Source organism: Zootoca vivipara, chromosome 7 (assembly GCF_963506605.1).
Source record: "Zootoca vivipara chromosome 7, rZooViv1.1, whole genome shotgun sequence".
Taxonomy (NCBI): Eukaryota; Metazoa; Chordata; class Lepidosauria; order Squamata; family Lacertidae; genus Zootoca; species Zootoca vivipara.
Window position 1 is genome coordinate 44,671,655 of NC_083282.1, and position 17,981 is coordinate 44,689,635.

The 17,981-nt window shown below is 44.8% G+C and overlaps 1 protein-coding gene across 4 annotated transcripts in view; it reads left to right on the forward strand.

Moving 5' to 3' along the window:
• The window catches only part of BTBD19 (BTB domain containing 19), a 42,594-nt gene that overhangs the window by 5,710 nt on the left and 18,903 nt on the right, over positions 1–17,981 (forward strand). For all 4 annotated transcript variants that reach the window (XM_060276945.1, XM_035122517.2, XM_060276943.1 and 1 more), the window contains exons 2-3: positions 600–807; positions 3,705–3,758. In XM_060276945.1, coding sequence (XP_060132928.1) covers positions 600–807; positions 3,705–3,758 — 262 coding nt within the window. The remainder of the gene's footprint in view (positions 1–599; positions 808–3,704; positions 3,759–17,981) is intronic.

Consider the following 17,981-nt stretch of genomic DNA (forward strand, 5'->3'; position numbering starts at 1 on the left):
TTATTCTAGGACTAAATCTGGCACTCGGGTTGCCACCTGTCCCTAGAAAAATGTGATTGTCCTTTCTTGGGGGGGGGGGAATGTGTTCCCTGCCCTGTTTGGACTTCAAACAGGACACCTTTTTCATGTATTCAAGCACATTCTGGTCCTCCTCCTCCTTAAAACTATGTGGGCAGAGGGTGGGTCCGGTGGAAGTAAGTGAGCGAGAGCCTGAGTGGGAGTTTGTGCAGGCAGAAGGTGGGTCCACGAGGAGGAGAGCTGAGAGCAAGAATTATTGCTGGACACAGGCAGAGGGTTGGGCGGCGCTGGGAGGAGCAGTTTGAGAGAGAGTTTTTGTGTGGGCAGAGGGTAGGTGTTTGCAGCGCACGGGTCTTATAGCCCAGCAAGGAGGGCTTGTGATGAAAAAGTGGTGGGCATGGAAGGGCTTCAGCACCAGCTGCTCTACAGAAGAAAAGGGGATGCTGCTGAACATGTTGGCCTACTGCAAATTTTATTTGAACACAGGCCAGCTGAACTCTGCAATATGGTTCTTAATGGGGAGAGTAGGGCAGGGTGTTGAGAAGTGTGCATGGTAAACTCACTGCCTGTTTTCCCCACAGTGATGTAACATTTCTGGTTGGCAGAGAGCAGAAGGAAATCTTTGCCCATCGCTGCCTCCTCTCTTCCCGCTGCCAGGCACTCCATGCAATGCTAAGCCAGCCCCAGGAGATACAAGCCCCACTGATCCTGAGCCACATGCAGCCGGAGGTGTTCCTTGCAGTTATTGAGTATCTGTACACCAATAATGTCACCCTCAACAACAACATTGTAAGTATGACTTGTATTAGTACAGGCTTGGCTTGCAGTGAAGTGAGTCAATGGAGAATGGCTTAAAATTAGTAAATGGTATTATTAATGTGCTTATGAGGAAACACAAACCTTTTAAATCACCCTTGCAGATCAATTAAAAAATATGAGTCTTGACCGATCATAATAGGTCCTCCCTGCAACCTTTTCCATTGTGTGTCTGATTTTTACTGCTGGTCCTGTTTGCAGATTCAGTGTACACAATTTTAAATCATGGGTACTGTAAATATATATTTCTCTATAAAAAGTAACCCACACAGTCAATATTTTTGTTATTGTAGTTAAAAAGCAAAGGTTTTCGTCCATAAGATGATGATGATTGAAGTAAGCCGCTTCTGCTTATTATGTGCTATATTTATAATGGCAATCTGGTAAAACAGATATGTTAGTGATTATGCTAATAATGGGGAGAGAGAGATAGAGAGATAGAGGCCCTCCTCATAGCAATCTATTCACCTGGAAAGAATCATTATGCACCCCACATACATGCTTAATCTCAAGGCTATTCTAAACCACAGAAAGGGCAGTAACCCCCCTGGTATAATGCAGCTGTTGCTTGGTTGAATGTGCTAACTCAGTTCTAGTAAAACAGTAGTGATATTTGAAAGCTGAGTAGCATCAGTGTTTTAGTATTGGATTTGCTCCATCCTCTGCTGCATTGCCCTGTCTCTGTCTTGTATCACAGAGGCAGTGCTTTGAGCTGTGAAAATCCTGTCTCTTTTCACTGCAGAAGATCTAGAAATTGGGAGAGGAAGTGGGCTGGGTGTCTGTGCAAGAATGCTGACTTAATCAACCACCATTAGCAGCTTCCACATAATTGGGTTGTTACTTAGGTTTTTCTTAATTTAAAAGCTGTTGAATCAGATCTGTGCATCTCCCAGTGATTTCAGGCTGCAGCCAAGTAAGGCAATGAAATTACTTGTGAGTCAGTGCAGTAGTTTCAAGATTATGTTTAGCACCTAAAATGGAGCAGCAAGCTCATAAAATGGAGGCTTTTTTACTGGCAGAGATGAAGGAAAGTCTCTTTGATGAGCACCACGAAATCCAGTTCTCTTCATCAATGTAATATGTGTGGCACATCCTCTTTTTAGCTAACCCTTCTCTATTTTACGTTTTATTTTTAACAAATGTTTACGATAGGGGCTCTCTTTTTCACTTGTGCAGTGATTGTAGAATACTGTACAGATAATTTGGTCTGCGCCGTGCATTAGCAAGCAGGGAAGACCACATTTTTCTGTTAATGATTCAGGGACCTTTTCTTTGTTGGAAAGTTCCATCTGGATGAAGCTGTTTATTTGGATGAGGGCGGATGGAGCTGTGGCCCTTCACCATCCCTGACCATAGGATATGTGGACTGGATCTGATTGGATTTGGGAGTCCAACAACACCTGCAGGTTCACAGGTCCCCTGCCCTGATCTAGATTCACAGAAGTCTGTTCTGGGCTTGGTTTTGGGAAAGAAATTGCTGTCACCATGCTGGTTGAAAGTTTCAGTTTTGATCTGTAGATATATTATTCTAGCATTGTTTTACTGTATATCAACCACTGTGGAAATATTCCTTCAGTAAGGGCGGGATATAAATATTGTAAACCAATCAATATATTGTCATAGGAAGAAAGGGCCAACCTTAAGATTTGGGGGAAAACTTCCTGGTGTTAATCAGCAGATAGCTGCTGTTCAGGTACTGTTGCCTGCAGTACTGGAAGCATCCAATGACTCCTGTGACTCAGCTTCTCCATCAGGAGCTGCCTCCACTGGATGCTGGATAATTCCAGTGAAAACAGGAGCAGAAATTGCCAATGTTCACTTACACATCCTGTGTCTGGAATGCAAATCAATCCAGCAAATACGATTAGTACTCACTGATTTTATTTGCGACTCCAATTATTGTTTGTCACCAATAAGTCTTTTTTGGGGGGTGCGGGGGGTGCTCCAAAGCAGGTTAAAATAAAAATAAACAAAATATCAATAATAAAGTGAATTCAGGTTACAGGTAGGACTTCTGTTTCAGTGTATCTGAAGAAGTGTGCATGCACATGAAAGCTCATACCAATGACAAACTTAGTTGGTCTCTAAGGTGCTACTGGAAGGAATTTTTTTAATGTGAATTCAGGTATGGTTGCACACAGCACTGTCTCTGTGTGAGTAGAACAGACTTCTCCTCACACAATGGGACATCACCTGCCCCCCCTTTCCCCTACAACCCTCTGTGCACCCTTAATATTTGCTCTGTATTTGGAGGGGAACCCTCTGAAGCATATTTTTGTGGCACGAGTGCTGGAAGGGGGGAGGGTAGGAAGGCAAAGCCCCATTGTGTGAGCAGCAGTCTAATTGTGCAAGTCAAATTTTGCTCATAGAAACTTTCCAGAAAGCTGAAGGGCAAAAGACAGAAAATCAGGATGGATTCAGACATGGGCTATCATTGCCAAGAGAATAGAGAGCATCAAGTACCGAGAGTGTACATTAATCACTCCTATGCGATTACGGGACGTGGGTGGCGCTGTGGGTTAAACCATAGAGCCTAGGGCTTGCCGATCAGAAGGTCGGCGGTTTGAATCCCCGTGACGGGGTGAGCTCCCATTGCTCGGTCCCTGCTCCTGCCAACCTAGCAGTTTGAAAGCATGTCAAAGTGCAAGTAGATAAATAGGTATCGCTCCGGCAGGAAGGTAAACGGTGTTTCCGTGTGCTGCTCTGGTTCACCAGAAGCAGTTTAGTCATGCTGGCCACATGACCCGGAAGCTGTACGCCGGCTCCCTTGGCCAATAATGAGAGATAAGCGCTGCAACCCCAGAGTCAGTCACGACTGGACCTAATGGTCAGGAGTCCCTTTACCTTTACCTTTTATGTTTTGACTATAGGCCCTGGAGGTCCTGACTTCATCCATAGAGTATGGGCTGGATGACCTCAGAAAGGTAAGGACTATGCTTTGTGTCACTTATGGTAAGTTGATTCTTCACGAGGTGTATTTGTAATGTAATTATTTCTGCTTGTATATTACAGGGTCTAAGATTTTTTGCTCAATGACACAGCCTCTGGGATGCAGCGGGGGCATGTTATTGGCTGCTTTAAAATAGCCTGCTGATGATTGAACCCAGATTCCCCTAATCCTTATCAGTGGATCCCACACAGACATGCCTTCCATTGTGTGCTCTGTTTCACAATGAAAGGAGAATCCCACAACTGTGGGTGCTAGAAGGCCAGATCCATACAGTGTCCTCTGTCTGTATCCAAACCTGGCAATGTTAAACTTTGGGGTGGGGTAGTCCAATCTGCTTTTGGATGCATTAAAAGGGTAAAGGGACCCCTGATGTGGTGAGCAACCCATACTGAGCAACCCATACTTGGAGATCCTTCCTGACCATTCTGTTGAGCAAGGGCTCTGGACTCTGCCCCAAATCCTCTTCTAATGACGCCACTGATACTCAGGGAAGTGTTTCACCTTTCTAGCTTCCTCCTGTCTATGATATTGGGGGGGGGAGGTAAATCAATGATAGTTTTGTAAATGAAAGATGGAAAGAAAAATGCTTGCTACTGACAGTTACTATTAAGCTGTTTTGACTGAATTGGAACCCCTGTCCCTTCAACTCCTAGAGTTTAGTGGGCAGTAATGTTGGACTCAATGACTGACCTTACGTTGGGCCTGCCTTAGATGTTTATTTTCCACTAGCTAGTGCCTTCTAGCAGCCGCCTACAGAAACTCAAGCATCTGTGTTACATTACGTGTTGATTTCACTGTTGTGGTTGGGGTGGGGGCGGGAAACCTTTCTTCTTGGTTCTTTCTCACTTGTTTCAGAGGAACCTTGGCTAGGGGAATTGTGAGGGGAATAGAGGTAGGGAAGCCCCATGACAAACCTTGCAAAACAGAAACTCTCTGCTTTTAGGAACAAAGAACTTGCCTTATCTTTACAGGAGACATGGAAGCAGAGTGCACTGGCAGTTTTCAGGTTCACACCAGCCATGAAAAAAATACACCACGCCAGTACTGTCAGCAAAGCAGCCTTACATTGGCAGATTCCTGCTAGTCCAGGAGCTGCCAAACACTGTAAAATTATGTTCTAATTGCTCCAGTAAAATTCGCTTTATTCAGGAAAAACTAACCTGGACGGTTCCTGATTCTGACTGCACTTTGTGTCCATTTTGGACAACTTCCAGATCCCCTCCAGTTGTCCTGATTGGGAGCATCAGAGGCTATAGTGTCACCTGCTAGGAGCCAGACCAGGTGGGTGCTGCTCCTGGCCCCAATGAATCGAGTGCCTCCTATGCTCCCTCGCCAGTTCATTGGTGCAGGGCGTGCATGAGGTACCATGGGGTGCAGGAGAAGTACGTTTCTTCAGGCGAGAGGGCGACTCCTTAAAGAGACCCTAGTTCTCCTGGAAACAGAATTGGCCTACGCCTCCATGGACAGCTGTGAGTCCAAAATGACTCCCAGGCTGCACACCTCAGGGACACAGTTACCCCATTCAGGACCAGGGAGTCCTCCACACCTGCCCGCCTCCTGTCCCCCCAAAACAGTACTTCTGTCTTGTCAGGATTCAACCTCAATCTGTTACCCGCCATCCATCCTCCAACTGCCTCCAGACACTCACACAGGATCTTCACTGGTTCTGATTTGAAAGAGAGGTAGAGCTGGGTATCATCCACATACTGATGAACACCCAGCCAAACCCCCCGTTGATCTCTCCCAGCGGCTGCACGTAGATGTTGAAAAGCATGGGGGAGAGGACAGAACCATGAGGCACCCCACAAGTGAGAGCCTAGGAGTCTGAACACTCATCCCCCACCACCACTTTCTGAACACGGCCCAGGAGGAAGGAGCGGAACCACTGTATAACAGTGCCCCCAGCTCCCAACCCCTCTAGACGGTCCAGAAGGATGTTATGGTCGATGGTGTCAAAAGCCGCTGAGAGATCCAGCAGAACTAGGAAACAGCTCTCACCTTTGTCCCTAGCCCGCCGGAGATCATCAACCAGTGCGACCAAGGCAATTTCATTCCCATGATGAGGCCTGAATCCTGACTGGAAGGGATCCAAATGGTCCGCTTCTTCCAGGCATGCCTGGAGTTGTTCAGCAACCACTCGCTCAATCACCTTGCCCAAGAATGGAAGATTTGAGACTGGGTGATAGTTGGCCATGTTGACCGCATCTAAAGATGGTTTTTTAAGAAGCGGTTTAATAACCACCTCTTTCAGCGGGTTTGGGAAGGCTCCCTCACAGAGAGAAGCATTCACCACCCTGTGAAGCCATCGCACAGCCCTTCCTGGCTAGCTTTTTTAAGCTAGGATGGGCAAGGATCAAGGAGACAGGTGGTTGGTTTCACTCATCCAAGCAGCCTGTCCACATCCTCAGAGGTAACAGATTGGAATTGATCCCACACAACTTGACTAGACAGGACTCTAGCACTCCCCCGCCTCGGCCCTGCTCCCATGGTGGAGTCTACCTCTTCCCGAATCTGAGCGACTTTATCTGCAAAAAACTTTGCAAAATCATTGCAGGAGGTCATGTGGCCTGTACTGGGCCCCAATGGAACAGGTGGTTCTGCTAAATTGTGAACCACCTAAAAGAGTCTCCTGCTGCTGTTTTCTGCAGATGCAATAGAGGCGGTGAAGCAAGTCTTCTTTGCCGTCGCTATTGCCACTTGGTAGGCTCGACATTGAGCTCTAACCCGTGTCCAGTCAGCTTCAGAATGAGTTATCCGCCACCGGCACTCTAGCTGTCTCAGCGATTGTTTCATTGCCCTCAGATCCATGGAAAACCACGAGGCTGTCCAGGCTCCATGCAACCGGAGAGGGCGCTTCGGAGCCAAACAGTCAATAGCCCTGGTTAATTCCACATTCCAGCGGGCCACCAGGGAATCAGCTGAAAGGCCATCAACATGGAATAAAGCATGCCCTACCACTTTCTGGAAACCATTTGGATCCATTAAGTGGTGGGGGCGGACCATCCAAATCGGTCCCACCTCCCTGCAGTGGGGAGGCATGAATGCAGCTAACAATAATTTGGCCTGCAGTGTCAACTGCAGTTGGGCATTTTTTAAAATGTGCGTATGTGACTCTGAGTGTTTTAAATAGTTGTGTCCTGGGAAAGGTATGTTTCACCAAATTTGTTTCACTAGAATTCGTTCCTATCCTGACTGTCTTCCCAGAGAAGACTTAGCAGCAAAGACTCATAAAAAACGATGAGAAAGTAAGCAGAGCAAGAGGAGAGCTAGGTTCTTGGTGTGGGTGATTGAACTGGTGGTGACATTCTTTGGGTTAGAAAGAGGATCTAAGGAATGGTTGGGGGAAAGTAAACACAGGACAAGTGAGAGCTAGCTAGGAACATAAATTTTCCCAGCTGCTTTCGGATGACTTGAAAGCACAGGACACTGAGTTCACAGGGGAAATTCATGACTTGCCACCTCCCTGCTAGGTCAGGAATCCAGGAATAGATCTTATGTGACTATTAGTAGGAGTTTCCCATCTGTTACAAGGATCTGAGGCTGTAAGGGAATAGCAGGGAACTCCACTCTTGTGACTGCACACATGCAGCGCAGGGTATCTCATGGAAGGCAACTGAAAATCAGTATCATTGTCTTAGCACTTAAGGGGAAATTCTAAGAGATTAAACAGAAGAGGAAGTTTTAGAAAATGACTGTGAATGGATAGTCATGATGGATTTCATTTGAGATTTTCTCACAGAAGAGAGGTGCTGTACGGGTAGTTAAAAAGGTATAATAAAAAGGAAGTGTGAGGAGAGCAAGAAGACTAATGGGAATATTTAATGGTGGGGAAGTAAAACCATAATGAATGAATTATGATATCCTGAAGAAAAATAGTGATTAGCAAAGGTCAGTTGTGTTCACACTCCCATTTACTGTGCCCTCACTGCATTTCTGATCCTGGATTTTTAATCTGTGTTCACACAACACTATCCAAAATGCATACCAGTATGTATCCTGTACTTATAAAATACTAGTTTGATGTGTTGTTTCTCAAACCTGCTTAATACAGATTGGAGCCCTTAAGCTGCTCCTACGGTAATTCTTCTCTAGCAAAAGTGATAACACCTTTGCATAGAGTAAAGACACCCCCTCCCCATTTGTGAAACACAAACAGAAATGAATCTGACATTAATGAAGTCATGCTGATGTGAATAGCTAGCAGGGTTGGTGGGGGGTGGGAAAAGCAATGAAATGCACTAGGGAAAAACAACAACTTCAGTGCACTTTGAGGTGGTAATGTGAACCCAGCCTTTGCTTTGGGTTCCTTGATCTATCTGGCAGACCTTAATTCGAGAAATAATATGACAAATGATGGATCTATATGATGGTTTTGTGTGCCTTTTCAAATGACATTCTCTTGTGGTCTTTGTGTGTGTACCTTACACATCCCACAATATATTACTTTGGATTTACATTACTTCACCAATTATTGCATAAATCCATCCTTCCCTTTTTTCATCCCAAATAGGAGCCAACATACACCAGATTTAGGCTTCCTTCCTTAATTGAGGTTATCTGCTGTTCAGCCAGTTACATGCTGACTCTCTACTGTTTGCCTTCAGAGTTATTTAAACAAGCCTTGAAATATTTGCACAGTCTGTTAAATTCCATGATGAGGTGGAAAGGTCTTCTCTCTCTACCTTTATCCTTTGTCACTTTACAGAAGTTCAGAGCTTTTGTAAATTCATTCATATGCAAAAAGGTTCTAGTCAGAGATACTGGCAGGACAGTATGTGATTGCCAGAATATAAAGGGACAGATCAGGAATAGAATAATTCCCCTTAGCAGGCAAAACGACCCACCAACCCATTTTGAGGCATGTCCTCATTTTTCTAGGATCCAGCAGGAAGGGAAGCTGCAAACCCCTTGGGTACCAAACCTAATATCACCATGGTGTGGTTGCCCCCACAACTTTGATAGGAAATTAACCAGAAGGGCATTGTATGCCATCTGCTTTACCACATTGCTGTTCACCACATTTGTATTCTGTTCCTCCAGAGATCTCAGAGCAGCTATGGTAACACATGGTTCCATGTCATCTCGGCTGCACTCAGCTAGTTAGATTCAGCAATAGAACTGGGTTAGGTACCTGTGCAGTATGGAAGTGAATTAAATGGAGAAACACAGGGTGCTTACAGACTGTCACTATTTTGGGGTGGGTTTTAATCACATACTGGCAAATTAAGGTTTCACCATTGAAGTTAATTTGGAACTGCTGCACAAAACCATACCTTTTGCGATAAGAAAAAGTGGTGGGGAAATGCACTGGAAAATGTGAGATAAAATTTGCTTGACACAATGCCATCTAATCTTCCTGCAAACAAATTGGAATGAAAACTCAATAAAATGGCATCTGGAAGCAACCTTGGACTCTCCTTGTCTTCGGGGAAGTGGCAGAGAGAGACATCTGGGAAGAGGCTTGGGTTCTTCTTGCCTGTGATTTTAACACCATGTTTTGTTCCGATTATCATTTACAACCTATCCTGCTGGGAACTCGTGAGAAAGCAGACAGCTTCCATTCCCGGACACATCTGATGTTTCTTAGGGACATGTGAGCATGCCTTTGAGAGTGGGGCAGAGTTGTTAACAGCTTCTGATGTGACAAACAGAGAATGAGAGAAACCCATGCCCGGAGATCAGGCCCTTGTAAATGTTTATACAAGCAGATTATTTGTAGGACCTTTCCACACTGCCCTGCATAGGACTTTTGGCATCCCTACATACCTTTGAGCTTTACACGTTCACAGGGCCTTGAAAAATACAAGTGCTTCGTTACTTGAACCTTTGCATACTCTGTTTTGACAGTAGCTTGACATTAGTGAATTATACTTTCTGTTATTTAAATATGTTCAAATCTGTGTCTTGGCAACAGCCTTCAAAACCCTTTGGTGCTCACTTAACATTTTCAATCTTTTCTGCATAATGACGAGGGCCAAAATTTGATCTGTTCTTTTTTTAAGGGGATCTGCAATTCCTTTGGTTCAGCATAAATCAGGAGACTGGTTTTATCCTGTTGCCAATCTCCAAATGGAATTAACACGTGCAGCCACACTACCTCTAAAGCTCTACTCATGCCCAGTTTCAATGCATTCTGGAAAAAATCAAAACTAACCTCCAGAAGTATAGCCAGCAGCGCTACAATGAATATGTGCACATTTGGCAGATATATCACAGTTTCCCATGGTTGCTGAGTACTTTTACAGCTGTTTTAGAAAAATCGAAATCATGAAAATATGAATGCTTATGTACCTCCGTATAAGTGTGCACACAGCATTTTTAAGAAGAAGAAAATGCAAGTCTCTCCTTTTCGGATTTGCCCCTCAGATTAAGAGCATTTTCTATTTAGGAGTGAAATTAACTAGGTCAGCAGCTGCTGGCAAACTCAGTGGTGCAGTGGTAAAGTCAGTGGTGCAGGTGCTCTTCAGGACGATGCCCACAGCTGCGCCCCACAGCCATACCCCTTCTGAGACTGGGGAACAAAAATGAATTTTTGATCAATGCAGATGTTATGGCTTAAATACCAAAAGAGCCTTCCACCCTTCCCCCAGTTTGCTTAACATCCAGTCTGATGAAGAGGCTCAGCACAGATGGCAGGTGTTTTGGCCCCCTTGGACAGATAAACTAGCTGGCTCAGTACATTTATTGACTTATTTAAGCAGCTCTCTCCTACTTGCCACTCCATAGGCATGTCAAGACCTGTTGCTGTATTCCTTGTTCTGCACTGCTAGGGAAGGCAAGGATTTTGTAAAGGCCACCCAGGTGGGGACATGCTGCTCTGTTAGGTTGAAGGGCTGGGGGGGAGGGTCACAATGCTTCACTAGGTACTGTAACCCACAACAGAAGAGAACAATTGATCATAGATACAGGAAAATGCACTGCTATGCCCCTCTCCTTATCTGTTTTAGAGACACTTTATAACAAGTCTCACAATAGTCAGATTAGGGTAATGTTCATTTTCTTTTCTGGAAAGAGTCAAACAACAAAAGCCAGCAAAAGTTACGTTGGTAGATGCCAGCTCTTTAAAGCTATTGGATTTCACTTCCCTCCTCTACCTGGGATAATAGAACTCCAGAGTCTGGGTCCTTCTGGCCCTCTTGACCTAAGCCACAAAGCCTACGGTTCTCACAGAACATGAAGTCCTTGTTCCCAAGCCCCTTGTTCAAACAACGCAAACACACACACACACACACACACACACACACAATCCTCACTCCTATCTTATTCCAGCAAGCTAAACAGCATTTATCTGTGACATAGCTCATGGCACACTAAGGTCTCACTCTAAATGTATCAGGTGCCCAGGGCATTCTGAATTCCAACCAGCAAATGAATCGAGCAAGGGAAAACTGAAGCCTACAGCCGAAGTACCGTATATATCCCACCTTTCTTTCACAATGGAACTCAAGCAGCCAAAGTGTATAGATTATCAGGAGGTCTCCCAGCTAGACGCTAACCACGCCCAGACCTGCTTAGCATCAGTTATATTTCTAAATCATGTTCCTTCATATCATAGCTCTAGGTGAGACACCCTAGCAGAAAGGCATTGCATATTATTCACTTGTACCTATATTACATGGTTCTGGTTTACACTGCTTATGTTGCTTACAGAAATACATAGGGTTTCCTGCATTGGCAGGGGGGTGGACTAGGTGATCATTGAGGCACCAAATCTGTGACTTTTTTATTTGTATTTGGTCATTTGCAGAGGTGTACCTGGGCTCCCTTGTGCCCTTGGCAAGATGATGTATCGGCAAAGAGAAGTGCAATTTTTGTGCTCTACTGGGCCTGCACCCTTGGTGGGGGGGGGGGCAACTTAGCCAACCTCTAGGTATGCCTCTGGCCATTTGCTTCTTCCAGGCCTCTGTGTGTATTGTGTGTGGATGGGGAACTTGTGGAGATGTTGTAGGATTTCTGCTTCCATCATCACTGGCCTTGCTGACCAGGGTGGATGGAAAGTCCAGCAACATCTGGAGGGCCACAAGTTCTTCAAATGGCCTGCCGCTAGGAATGCATTGTCCACCCACGTTTTGCCTTTTAAAAACCCTCTTGGAAGAATTACACCAGTGCACACCCTAATGAGCAATGAATGTGTATGCTTATAAAGAAACAAAGAAACGTGTTATTTCCCATCATGGAAATTATGGAGCCCATCTGCCCAAATGAGCACAGCAGAATCTGCACAATTGTGCAAAACATAATCAAGGAAATTCCCTGCAAACCTTACCTTTTGAACTGGGAGAAATACTGAAAGAGTTGGGGCAGGGGTGTGGGATGTAGCTAACAAAAACATACTCAAGTCTAGATTCTAGAAATCACACCTGTGGCTTCAGACTTTTCTGGGATATCTGCCCAGTTTGGATAGTAGTGAATTGAAACATCAGTCCTTTGGTTCCATTTCATGCACACACATACCATGTCCTCAGAATAGTGAGGCTGGTCCATTGTATGTAAAGAGGGGTGGTTCCCAAGATTAGCAGACCAGGTGCCCCTGGGTTAAGTGCATCTTAAAGATACCACAAAATGGCACTGATTCATCAAATTAGACATGGCATGGTCTGTCATCAGGAAGGATCCCCTCTTTCATTTTTTTAAAGTAAAAGAAGCTGGTAGGCAGATGGGGATCAGGACCATGATGCTGGGGGGCAGAGGGTTTAATTTTCTTCTCCCCTTGCTGTTTTCCCAATTTAAATGCCTCCCTTCCAAAGCTTCTCTTTGCTCCAAGGTGGGGGGGGGGGGAAGAGATATGCTCACAGAGGGACTTAGGGACAGCTGACCTGTATTGCAAAGCCCAGACTGAAGCTAAAAATTGCCCTCACTTCAGCAGGGGATACAGCTGATTGTTCTGAATCAAAGTTAGTCAGAGCGGAAGGAACAGAGATCCCCTTAATCCATCCAGCCATGAGCTGGAGCAAATCTTTGTTATGCTTTCCCCCAAGAAGAGGTATTGGAAATACAACCCCTTGGCATGGCCCCATGGATCCAAGCTGCTCATTGTCTGTAGGTCAGCAGCTGCAGAGAGCTGGCTGGGGCCCATGTGCTCTGTGATGATTTAACAGTGCCCGCCCCCACCTCCCAGGCCTTTGCTTTTAGTATACAAGTAATAACTTCCCATTCCAAAGCCAGAATAGAGTGGTGGTTGTAGAACACAGCCTGCTATTCCCAGAAGGCGCGTGGGGTTATCTGAGTGTTATTTTTAGGAAATATCATCAGCATAACCAGCCTGCAGAAATAAAAGCTAAATAAACAAAGCTGCATTCCTGGGCTACTAGGCTAAACCCATTAGAGTTCCTGCAACCGATACACTGAGGATATACAAGTAAGCCAGAGAGTTGACCCCAAAGAAGCTCACTATTTTTAGCTCTGTTTGTATAGTTCCAGTCTTTGCAAGTAATAAGTGTTCCCAGACTCCCAGTGCTTAATTTGCTTTCTGGTAATGGCAACATGTTTTATTTAATTTATTTTCAGCATATGTACGGTATGCTGCCTCGTAATATAAAGTTCTCTGGGTGGATTACAATAAATAAGAAAACACAACATGTTAGATCTAGTGTTGAGCGTGTGGACTTCTCTTTGTGCAATGGACTTCTCTTCCCTTTCCGATTCTCCTTCTGCTGTCCCCAGATCTATTTTGGAGTGTCCCCTAACCCTCTAGAGCAGATTTTGGGAGGTGCCATGCTCTGCCCAACTCAGGGAGGGAGGGAGGGAGGGGAGAGCGAGTCAGCGGCCCGTCAGCTCCCCAGCCCAGCGAACTCTGCCCACACATGGAGCTTGCTAGGCTGGGGAGAGTGAGGCAGTGGCCCATCACCTATCCAGCCCAGCGAGCTCCGCCTCCGTGCGCGGCCCAGCCCCACCGTCCACTGTTGAGTGGCGGATGGCAGCCAGCAGCATGGGGCCTCTCCGCAACGGCGGCTGCTATCAGTGGAGGGGCCAGGGGGTGCTGCCCCCCGCAGAGTGGAGCGCGGGGCGGCCCGCCCCCCCACCCCCGTTACGACGCCCCTGATAAGAAGAATTACTTAGTTGGGTATGAAATAAGGGGCCTGCATTTTGTGTGTGTGTGTGTTGTAATGTAGTTATTCATTTTCATATTTAAACTTTTTTAACATGGTTGTGTTGAGATACAGCTTTGTTTACATAGGAGCATATGACATGAAGCAATTACATAAAATTCAAATTTAAGCAATAAACACTCAGATAAACATTTCTGAACATATTAGCAAAGTTGTTTCAAAGTGTATGTACCAAAATTATTGCAGATATCAAAAATCCCTGATCTACCGTAGTTTCCAACATTCTGTTTCCAACAGGGGTCAGCCAAATGTCTATGGAAAATTTGTGTAGAAAACTGAACCACAACTGGACCATAGGGCAGTGGTTTTTCAGCTGTTCTGTGTTACCACATTGCCTTGGTAGCAAATTAATAGCTAGTAGATCACATATTGCAGGCACACAGGAAAGGAAGAGGGTCAGGCCAGGAACCCATTATAGCTAGGAAGAGGCAACACATGAGATGAGCAGTACCAAAAACATGCTCCTGTGGCACTTGTAGTGAGAAAGGAATGTGGGCATGATGGGGCAGAAGCTTAGCTGGTAGCACAGGAGGATACCTAACATGGAACACCTATCTGGTAGGAAGGGGGTTTTCCTGGGAAGCTGAGGATGACTAAGGGCTTAGAAATGGGTAGCTAGAGCCAGCTGGCTTCCGTCCAACTGCTTCTTGTGAAGCTCGCCGAGCTCCAGACCACAGAGGTGGGAAAGGAAACTGAGATCATCCAGTCTGTTGCCATGTGCCAGGCCAGGAAATCCCTCTGCACTACATTCCTGAGTGCTGAGTCTAGTGTGACTTCAGATACCATGTTCACTGCTCTCTTTTCACAGTCTGTTTCTCAGCTTGATCTGTTTCTCTAACTTGATAGTAGGCCTAAACATTAACAGTTTTTTCTAATCACAGCAGCATACCTTGTCCTTTCCTGGGGGTTGCAGGCCTGTGTTTCCAGTATGGTGGGTTGGAGACAACTAGTGGAGGCTAAAACTTTATGGATGTTGAGGTTTTATCAATGGATATAGGAGGCAGAAAAGCAAAAAAATGTGATATGTGTATATAACTTCAACATAGAATGATGTAACCAGTTGTTGAAAGTTTGAAATTGCAGCCAAGTTACTTTTATGTATTCCCCACCAGCACCACTTTCGAAAACAAGCTATGGACATGTCTGCTTCAGGTGATTCGAACTATACTACTGGTTTCTGTTTACAACAGAAATACCAACCACAATGAGAAGACGTTTGAGTTATAATTGCAATGTACAGTCACCTTTCATGAATGGTCTGACTAGTTTCCAAATAAGCAACTCCTGCTGTGGTTTCCAGCCTGGGAATGGATGAGAATTCTGTTCAGTCTGCGTGCACTGAACTGATCTGTTTTGAACTTCCTGGACAAATGCCAAGATTGGAACACAACAGTGGGGACTGGCTGGCACACATTGGAGCAGGCAAGAGACCAATAGGAGGTAGAGCCAGGGCCAAGGACAGGCAGAGCCACCCACCTGACTGGTTGTAAATAAGAAGGCAGGCAGGTTGGGGGCTGGTTGAAGTTTGTGGGGCAATGTCCAGTTTGCTGAAATGGACCAGCCTCCAGTGGATAATTATCCTTCGATTTTTTCCAATTTTTATTATAAAATTCTTGTTGAACACCCTACCCACAAAATGTTTTAAAAAAACAACCTCCTGTAGTTTATGATAAAAAAACTTTTAGAAATGTGTACATTTCAAGAAAGTTGTATTTAAATAACTTTTGTGATATGTATTTAAAATCAAATTTTGCAAGGATTTTTTTTTAAACTACAGATTAATTTGAAAACAGGAAGGAACAAACTAATGAGTAAACACATGTGAGATAGATGTGGAATAGAAATAGACTGATCTGTCTATCCTATTCCAGTCAAGAATCAGATGAAGGCCAGTATCATTGTATGATATTGGCCAACAAAATTGGATCATCTTAACCAGATGTGCACCAAGAAGTCATTGCAATAAAAGCCCCTGTTATCAGACACTAGCCCTGCCTGAAGATTTCAGGCTCCTAATCAACTCTGTGTTAAATGGTTCCTTGCTGTGGCCTTTTTATCTCACAATACAAATGCCAACTTTTTTTTCTGACATGGTGCCTATGACAGCTCAAGGGCAAGTTGAAATTCACCCTGTGAAGTTTTGCCTGTCTGTCACAGGAAATCTGCCAGAAAAAGAAGGTGGCAATTTTATTTAACCCAACAGCTTTTTTTCTTAAACCCCCCCCACACACACCTTTCCTAATAAGCTATACTGTTAATCACTTTTGTAGACCCTTAACCTTTGTAGTTTGACATTAAATACCAGATTGTCAATAGGGCTTAGGATCACAAAGGCAGGAAATTTTCACACCTTCTCTATGGCATCCTTTGCCTCTGAGTTTACCCCCCCAAACCCAAACCCTTTGCTGGAATCTGTAGAAAGCTCGGCATCTAAATGCAAGTGGCTGTTTTCAGGCTGTAACCAAGCCTTGAGTAATGCCCAACTTCTCAAGAATCTCTGCTGCACTGGTTCTCATTTGGGTGCTGCATTCAGCTGCATTCAGCTGCAATTTTCTTATGCAGCCTGTGCATTGCCGATATTATGAAGAAACAGGAAGGGTGAGGCATTTACAATTCCCGTCTCTCTTCCTCCTCCTTCTCCACCTCTTCCATCTCTGTATGTCAAAAGCTGCTCTTTGGCATGGTTTCGCATGTCACAAGATTGCCTTTGCACTGGCATGACATAGATGCTTCTGCAGCTGATTTATTTAAAAAAATAAGCTATAAAATCCATAAATGTTGGCTCCTTCTCCAGTCTGGCACAGACAGCTTCTATGGCTGGCAGAAATCCCCACTACCTATGTACATTGCTACTACTGTCTAAAGAAGGATAGGGACTTCTCTTACCAAGTTGCAGTGGAAGGGGAAGGCTATTCCTAGCTATACAGTATGTTCATCCCTTAGCATCAATCCAAGTATAATACAGTTTGGCAGGAAAGAAGGGCATGTTCCCTGCCTCACTTTGCCCAAAGTGCTCTGTCCTTAGTGTTATCAAGGATGAAGGATAAATATGCACCATCAAGTTGCTGCACATGCTGTTGTTGAATATCCTGGGTATTCTGCACAGTATCCTGCTTCTCCCTCCCAATGTTTTGATGTGTTGTCCCTCCTCTTTCCCCAAGTCAGTTTCCTTAACTTTCCAAGACATTGCCTCCCAGTCCTCACCTTTGCATCCCAGAAAGCTTTCCCCACTAGATATGCTGCACTGCAGTAGGTAGCGTGATGGATTAGAACTGAGGGGACCCAGGTTGAAATCCCTACTCAGCCATGAACTTCACTGGCTGACCATCAGCCCAGGCATCATCTCTTACTCTGACCTATGTAACAGGGCTGCTGAGAGAATAAAATGGGAGTGTGGGTAAGAGGACCACGTTTGCCATCTTGAACTCCTTGGAGGAAAGGTGGGATATGACAAATACTGTATCTCTTTGGCCTGCTCTGTCTGTCTGTCTGTCTGTCTGTCTCTCTCTCTCTCTCTCAGCAAGATAAATGAGTCAGGTGATAGGTGCATTCACACCATTTGGGATAAAGTTCCCTAGTATGATGACCAGTCAACTGTCATAAAATAACAAACCAGTGTGAAGTACCAAGTGCTTTGGGAAGACTGTGCTAATGTCATCTCTTCATTTAGTTGGTTGGGTGATGCAGCACATGGGGTTGTAAAAGGTTCCCTGTGTCCTTCTTTGATGTAAAAATAGCTAGTTTGTGCAAGGCTGCCATAGTAACATGTCAGTTTCCTCTTAGTGGAGACCTTTGTCATTTATGCTTTCATAATTTCCACTGTGTTAAGAATATGATTAAAAAATGACTTCTTAAGGGGTGATTACCAACTAAATGGGAAGGAAAGCTCTGTTGTGAAATACACTTGAAATTCTGTTGCCTTACAGCTTCCTGGAGTGGAGCAGTAGTGGTCACAACCCTATTTAAAGACCTATTCATATTGTAGTTTGCTTTCTCCTTACACAGTGTCCTTTATTGCAGCATCTCTATGGTGGCCATTGTTGGTGCTCTCACACATTCCAGCCAACACTATATACAGACCTATAATA